The sequence below is a fragment of the Halichoeres trimaculatus genome, unplaced genomic scaffold (genome assembly GCF_033239565.1).
Source record: "Halichoeres trimaculatus isolate MK-OKI-2021-1 unplaced genomic scaffold, fHalTri1.1 fHalTri1_scaffold_15, whole genome shotgun sequence".
Taxonomy (NCBI): domain Eukaryota; kingdom Metazoa; phylum Chordata; class Actinopteri; order Labriformes; family Labridae; genus Halichoeres; species Halichoeres trimaculatus.
In genome coordinates this window covers 35,029,853-35,038,496 of record NW_027437193.1, presented here as the reverse complement: position 1 = coordinate 35,038,496, position 8,644 = coordinate 35,029,853, and the positions used below count along the sequence as shown (strand labels likewise).

General features: G+C 43.3%; 1 protein-coding gene across 1 annotated transcript in view; it reads right to left on the bottom strand.

Annotated features, from left to right (window-relative positions):
* The window catches only part of LOC141804012 (sickle tail protein-like), a 97,325-nt gene that overhangs the window by 58,497 nt on the left and 30,184 nt on the right, over positions 1 to 8,644 (bottom strand). Inside the window, exon 2 of the mRNA XM_074688204.1 lies at positions 2,575 to 2,867. Within this exon, the coding sequence (XP_074544305.1) occupies positions 2,575 to 2,867 (293 nt within the window). The remainder of the gene's footprint in view (positions 1 to 2,574; positions 2,868 to 8,644) is intronic.

Below are 8,644 nucleotides of genomic sequence, written 5' to 3'. Positions count from 1 at the left end.
TACTCACTTTTAGAGCTTCAGTTCAAGACCCTGAAAACCTCTGAGAGTCCAAGATAAAAACCCTGAAGAGGAGTAGTTCACACAGTGTATTTAAATCAATGCATTCAGAGGTATCTGTACGGGGGAACATGTCTATGTTCCCACAGTTCTAAGATTTATTCAAATTTAGGCCTAATGTTCTCACAGTTCCCCTATCTCTTAGATGTTCTTCATAAATCTGCTCTTGTTTGTCTGACTTAAGGAAATGAATCGAGGGTTTAGCACCTGAAAGCTCTGCTCCAGCTAAAACCCTTTTTGATCAGCCCATTTTATTTTATCTTGAAAAGACTGTGATAGCGACGATTTCTGCTGCTGATTAAAATACAATTACTCATTCATTTACAATGATGGTTACCATTAAGCACTTCTTCAAATATCTTCAATTCGGAAGTTTTATAATGTCCAGGCCAAATAACAGCTGAGAGCTTCCCCATCTATCGACCCTAGAGGGCGCTATATTAGAACATCTTCAGTCCAAGGGACAGGTACCTCAACTGTATAACCTGTTGGTAAAACAAAGTAAAGAATCCTCACAAAATAGTGAAGCTCAAAGGGGATATTTAGGGATAGTTATGATAGATATAGAAGAGGATGCATCAGATGATGTGTCCGCAAGAGGTCTCTTTTTCATGTTTGTGGGAATGTCCATTGATAATCTGCTTCTGGGGAAGGGTGCTGGAGTGGTGCAGCTAAATTACTGGTAGAAAGGTTTCTCTTCACTCTAAACTGTGTATTTTCAATACTTATCCTGATGATTTTGCACATTCAGATATCTGCTCACTGTCTGTTTCCTGGAGGCCAAAGGATGTAATGCTCCGCCAGGTATTGCTATAACTTGTGGAGTCTCTGAGGAGCTGAAAGGAGTGACTCTCTCTTCTTCTCTTGAAAGGGTAAGATACTTTTCAAAAAATAAAAAATAAACTGGATAAGTTTTGGCAAGTATGGACTATTTTTCCAACTTACTGGAGGGCAATTCAACACAAAATGAGGTCTGGAAAATTAACGAATCTGACTGTCAGTAGGTCTGCTACTTTTTTTTTTTTTTTTCTTCAGTTTCGTCTAAGGTTTGTTTTTGTTTTTTTTTAATCTTGCGTATGCTTTTCTGTTATACTCTGTTTGTGCTCTATTATAAAAGAAAATAGAGAAATTGCTTAAAAAGAAACAAAAATTGATCCCCAGTCATCTGGTGTATTTTAATACAGTCATCCTGCTGTCAGATGCAGAGCTTCATTGCTCATGACGTGACAGTTGCTCGTCTAACTCGTCTGAACTTCTCATTACGCCCATTAGTAATCCAGCTGCAAACAACGAAGATGAAAGTTTAATAATTCCAGTCTAACAGCTGAGCTTTAACTCACTGTCTTGTGCAGCACTCATTGCTGCAGAGCTACGGCAGAAATGATCTGGTGTTCTGTTTCATTCTCTTTGACTTCTTTTGGACGTTAAAACATGAAGTTTGTTCCTCTGAACAAACTTCATGTGCTCAGGAAAACTAAACCCTGAGAAATGTGCTGCTGAACTCATGGTAACACCGACCTTTTCCTGATAGAGCTGCTGAAACTAGAGATTGTCTTTCATTGAGGTGACTTGTGATGACTTCTAATATGACATAATATCATGTGAAACACTTGGTTTCATTCTGCTGGAGAAATTGAGTTATTCTGAATTAATGCTGATGCATTTGCCCCACACAGTGGAGTGGGTTAAAACACTTCAGCCTCTCGTGTTTTTGTGGGTTTGTGCAGTTGTTTCAAAGCAAAGCGTCTTCATCTCTCAGAGGAGTCAACCATCGGGCCGTAGAGGAGAGCAGCAGGTGAGCACATGCCTGCAGCTCTTCATTCAAGCTCACAGAGAGGTGAAGGCACAGTTATGCTAACAAACAGGTTAAACTGCTGGTTGGTGACAAAACTAGCCACACTAAAATAAAGCAAATTCAAATAAAATGTCAGTTAGTTTGAGGAGTCTTCAAACAGGTTAAACGAGCTTACCTGGGGGGAGAGGCTGCAGGTGGACTGCCAATGCCAACTTCAACGCAAAGACAAGCTGAGCTAAGCTAAAAAGAGCAAAGCTAAGCTGAGTGAGGGCAAAAAATCTGACAGCTACCCCAAAATATCAACACTCTCTGTCAGAGCGTTTCTCTCCAGGATGTTTGAGTTTCACAATGAGTAAAACAAAACACACCTCTCTGAACACTTGAGCGTCCCTCCTGCTGTCTGAACACATGTCTGTGTATGTGTGTATGTTAGTGTGTGTGTGTGTGCACCTCTGTCTCTGTGTGTGCTGTTACAACAGAGCTCCACCTCTACAAATAATGCCGGCTCTACCAGTCTGACAACAGTTAGCCTTCATTACACCCAACACACACACACACACACACACACACACACACACACACACACACACACACACACACACACACACACACACACACACACACACACACACACACACACACACACACTCATCAGCGCCCCCCTGTGTGTATCATCATCAAACCTGTTATGAGGTATGTTAAACACACACACTCCCTCTTACTTGGTGTCCCATGATGATGGCAGTGTGCTGAGGATACTTCTGCCTCAGGACTTCCAGGAACACCTCCTTCTTCTTCTCCACATCCTTTATCTTCACTGGGATGTCTGATTGGCTCCTTCTGCTTGCTGCAGACAAGGAGGCGGAGCTTCGAGGTAATGTACTAGGGGAGCGAGTTCCTGAACTGAAGGCAGGGTTACAGAAAAGAGCATTGGATGACGAGGGATTCTTCTTCTGCAGCAGGCGCTCTGTGCTGCTGTCTGCCACAGCAGAAGAAGAAGAGGGGCTTTCTGGGTCTGAGAGGGAAGGAAAGAGGAAACAAACAGAGGAGACAAGGATGGGAGAGTGTGTGTGTCAGTTTGTCGTTGGAAACACATGTACTAACATTGCATAGCAGAGGTATCAAGGAGAGCACACACACACACACACACACACACACACACACACACACACACACACACACACACACACATACACACACACACACACACACACACACACACACACACACACACACACACACTGACATTTTCTGTAGCAGTGTAATGAGGACATGGGGGTGGAAGTGACTTTTAGGTTTAGTCTTTTTAAAGATCACCATCACGTCTGCATGAGCATCATCATTAAAGTAATGAAGTCAGGCGCACAGTAAGGACTGAAGACAGAGTAACAGTTCCTTCATCAACTCTGTGTGAGCATCAGAATAATGAAGTAGATCTGTAACCACACCTCCACCTGCAACCTCAATTCAGTCTGAACTCCTCTGTGCTCTGACGACAGACCATCTGCAGCTGGAACCATCATCTAACATTCAGACTAAGATTTGATTGTGCTTAGTGAGCACTGAGCACAGACCTTTCCTAAAGACAGCCCTGCAGCCCTGTCTGCTTCTGCTGCTCTGCTCTTCCTGTCATATGTTCAAGTTCATCCTAAGCTGCAGAGACAAATATGGAACAGATCTGAATCAGATCCTCCCAAATGTCCAGAAGGGGGTGACTCAGAATGATCCTAACAGGACTTAGAATCCCATATAGCTCATTGTTTTGTGGCTAACCTGACCTGACCTGACCTACGACCTGTGGCCTGGGACAGTGATAAAACCAACACACAGTGGCTATATATACACACACACACACCAGCCATCTTTGAAACGTAGCAGCAAAAATAAACATGTTCACAATCTGGTACAACAACAGCTTGTCACCATCAATCATTTCTTTCTTCATGACAACTGTACGGCTGACTTTATGAACACATTTTCTGTTTACAGCAGATTTAGGGTTAGGGGGCATGGCCTCTTTGACTGACAGGTGGAAGCTGCTAGCTGTCTGCTCAGTGTCCCATCAGCTAATCCAATCCCTCAACCTAACTTCTTGGTTGTGTATGTGCTGCTGGAGCCTTTAGGGATTTCAAATGATGACATCAGTGAAAGTCAGAGACAAGGAAACTAGCAAGGCTGTTGGACTGAGTTCACCTGTCTTGTAATTCCCCTCACAAGATGAATTTAGATCATTTAATCAGTCATTAATATTTTCTAAAAAACTGTGTTGTGTACGTCTCACCTGACCTCAGGTGTATGAAGAAAGGTGGTTCATACCTGATACTCTCAATGAGTGTCACAGGCTCTAAGATCAGGTGTTCAACATTAAGATTTGATTATTTCAGCCAGGCTCCTCCCTTCTTTTCAAACTCACTCCTGGCACCAAACAACTAGAGGGACCAGAGCACCACAGCAGCAGCAGCTCCTCAGTCTGCAGCCTGTGAGCGTGACCAGCTGATGTCTCCAGGTCCTGTCTGTCATCCTGTCGAGTCACATCACTCAGTGCTCTCATGTCAAAGCCTCCAGTAAGTTCTGTACTGCTCCTAAACCTGAGAGCAACTTTCCTCTGAACACAGAGTTAAACCACTCGTCACTCTGAGAGTGAAGATCTTTGCTAACCTCCTCCTACCCAACATATTCACATTATCACATGTTTACAACAACAAAAAAAACAGCAAAGAGCAAAGATACAAACATCCACAGGAACTTGTGTGTGTGTGTGTGTGTGTGTGTGTGTGTGTGTGTGTGTGTGTGTGTGTGTGTGTGTGTGTGTGTGTGTGTGTGTGTGTGTGTGTGTGTGTGTGTGTGTGTGTGTGTTCCTGACAATCTGAGATAAAATGTGTCATTCAGTTTTTTCTTTGCTTCTGTCTGTTAATGTGGGAGCTGATCTCAGTCTCTGTCTCAGGCTCTCCCTCCCTCCGTCTCCTCTTCTTTCTCCTTGATGTATCTGATCTGATTGATCTGGTTCAGCTGGAGCCTGCAGTTATAAATCTGCAGTTCTGGGTGTGGACGCTCAGTCAATCAGTGAATCGGCCTGTTAGCCAGCTGCACGCTAACAGACAAAACTTTTTTCCCGTACAGATGTGAAACCACTGCTGCAGTTTCCTACATGCAGGGGGCAGCAGACTGTTCTCCTGTGGTGCTATTCTCAAAGCTGTACTGCTAGCCCCTGGGCTGGTGTGGATATGAGCACAGTCTCTGGAGTTTTTGTAGGTAAGTGTGTAATAAATGGACGCAGTGTCAGGATTCTTGTTTGGTGTTTTCTGTGTTTCCTGTTGGTGTATAGTTTTTTTTCTTTGTAGTTTTTGTTTGGATCTTGTCATGTGTGGGTCTTATTGTGTTTATTCTCAGTGTTTCTGTGTTTTGGATTTCTCTTGTCTCTGTCTCTATCTTCCCTCATTTATCAAACGTGCGTACACCTGAAAACTGGGTGTACGCTCCTTTCCACGCACAGACTGGCATTTATCAATCTGAACGTTTCATGTCAGTGGGGAGCGCAGTGCAGCGAGGGATATCTGTGGAGGGAAATTATTAGATTATATGAGGGCAAAACATTTTCAGACAGAAAAACTGATGTTCTTAGTTTAATATTTAGATCCTTGAATTAGATATGTTATCAGTTTTTAATACACTCCCATGTTTATGATAAAGTCCCTGCAGAGAACATTCAGAGGACGCTGTATCAAACTTTTAGCCTGGATTTTTTTAAGGAAGCTGTATTGATTACAGGATTTACTGTGAAGATTATTATTTCAGTCCTCACAATATCATCATTTAAATGTGAACTATGTGCGAAAAAGTGACTATTTCATAACAAAAGACGTTCATTTACATGAGATCACAACCTATGTGTTCGTCTCTTAGTATGAATAATCATTAAACTCTGGTCTATCCGCGTGTTTTCTTATTACAGATAACGCGAAACAACATTAAAAAGGTCAGAGAATAACACTGAGCCTTCTGTTTAACACTCAGATGGGTGTCTCAGATCCGAGCAGAGAAACAAACAACACAGACGTTAGCAGCTGAACCATCAATCGCAGGTGATGCATTCACTGGACCTTGTTATTCTCAAACACAGCATAAGTTGCTGCGCAAATATATGGCTTATTTATTTAAAAAAAAAAGTGTAATAAATGTTTTATTTTATTTGACTGTTGCAGAAAATATGCTAAGTGTAATATTAGTCATCAGTGAAATCCATGCCGTTTGCAGTATTTGAGAAAAACTATAACTGCAAATCCCCAGCTGTACATGAAGGACACGAGAGTGATTAGGTCACTGCCAGCAGCTGGTAAGTGAGTGAGTAGTGTCCGAAATGTTTTCATTTTGCTGATTGAGTGGAATGGAGAGTCCACTACATCTTCGTCACTGTAGAGTGAGCAGGGAGGAGAGAATGAGTGGGGGATTTCAGACACAATGAATGAAAAATGAAATGAAATGAAAAATACTTTATTTATCCCAAAGGGAAATTCAGGATTGTAGTAGTTCAGGGGCCTGTACTACGAAGCTGGATTAAGTCATCCAGGGTAACTCTGCGACAACTCGTTGAACTTCACCGGATCTCCGTCATCCACATCTGCTGTACTACGAGGCTCGTTATCAACTCGATAAGTGAATCCAGCTGGGATCTGTGCGCCCACACATTAAATGGTCGTGGTTAGCAGCCCCGGAGCATTTTCTACAATGGAGAAGAGAGCAGCCTGCTTTACAGTGGAGGAGCAGCAGATAATCCTGTAAAAATACGAGGAGTACCGCAGTATTATCCAGGTCAGGAGCAACACGACTGCGGCCGCGAGAAGCCGTAGGGATTGCTGCAAAAAAATCGCCAACTCTGTGAATGCATAAATTTCCAAAATGCTGATATTAATAGACCTATCTCATCATGTGATGGGGCAGTTAGGTCCTTTTCATCCATGTTGTCAGTCAGTGTGTGTGTGATCAGCAGCATATCCGACCTCATAATTAGAAAGAGTCCACTTTCCTCCAAATCCCAAGGCTGTTATAGGCTGTTTGTATTGTAGATGCAGTAGCAGTTTTCTACTTATCCCTGACAATGTCTCAGTTATGATGAGCAGTAAGATATTGTTTGTTCACAGCCCATAAGAAAAAATGTTGGGCCAAAAAGACAGGGGGCGGTCCCGTGCCAGAGGACTTCACTCCGGCTGAGCAAATTGGTGACTGAGCGGTCTTTCACGCCCCGAGAGAACCGATTGGTCAGCGGGCGGTCTGTCACACCCCGTGAGCTCTTATCCTGGAACTTAACCTGCCCCAGACCAGGTTTGGCGTTCACCATCAGTTACCGGGGCAACGTGTCTGGATAAAAAGAGATCCACATTCATAGTGCGGAAAACCTGAAACTTATCCAGGAAGTTATTTCTCTAAAGGGGGCTTCACACCGTCGCGGGGCAACACGCACTGAACACACTCTTCTGTCTCATCACCATGTTGTGGAGAGGGTGTGAAGAGTCTTCCATTATCTTTGTCGTGGCGAACAGAGGCCTATATCACAAAGCAGGATTAGTGTCTTAGCGAGATATCTTCAGGGTTAACTCTTGATTACCAATAGCACGAAGCCGGTTCCTTTCTTATCAGAGTAGATCACCATGGTGACCTACTCTGAATGGCTATTCTGCTTTGGAGCAGGATAAGTTGGAGGTTGAATCTGATCCTATAAAAAGCCCCTCCCACTGGCCAAGCGGTTTCTCAGAAACAATGACCTGCCCTTTTCTCCCACACCTGGTGGACAGAGGCACACAAGTTGTAAGAAGAGCTTTAAGAAGAGAAAGGGTGTTTAAAGATCGATTAGATCCGCTCGATTAAAGCGACGATTGGCTGTATGAGAGGTTTAGGTTCTGACGGCCCGGACTTCTGCACACCAGCGGCAACCTCTGTGAAATATTAGAGCCATACATTGCACGTACAACCCGCAGGAGCGGTGCACTGACTGTCCCACAGACATTGTGCATTGCCCTGCGATTCTTTGCCACGGGCAGCTACATGTACTCTGTCGAGGATGCAGAGCGGCTGAGCAAGTTTACGGCATCCTGTGTTGTGCATCAAGTGGCTGCTGCCCTCACGCAACTTAGGGACGAATTCAGAGCGTTCCCAGGATGAATGAGAAAGAGGTGGAGCCAGTTTCCTGTGATAGGTAGCTGATTCTGAACAAAAGATGAAGGAATTCTAGCGCAGATTTTGTCAATGAAATGTACACACAGCAGAACATATCACCACTGCACAGTCTCCATTATCATTGATTTATACACAGCAATATCTGAGTCGGCTGTCAAAAGACTCACTCTAATGACACGGTGTGTCATCAGAGTACGTCATAATGTGATTTTTCATGTAGTGACTCCTGCAGCCATATGTATATAGTGTAAAAATGATAGGGGAACTGACGCAACCCTGGGGAGCACCAGTATTAATGACCTGCATGTCAGAGAGAGTTGAGTTGACTTTCACCTGTTGCTGTCTTCCTGTGAGAAATGAAAAGTACCATCTAATTATGAAGGGGTACACCTCCAAGTCCTTTAATTTAGTTAACAGAATGTGAGGGAGTATGGTATTAAATACTAATGTGAAATCCATAAACAGTACACAGCAAATTCAGAAGTGTTGATTCAACTCCTAGAGAGTTAAATCCAACACTTTAAAAGTGTCTATATTGGTCCACACTAGATTGAGTTAAAAGAACACTTTTGAAAGAGTTAAGCAGTTAACACTGTGACAGAGTTGGATCAACACTCTCAA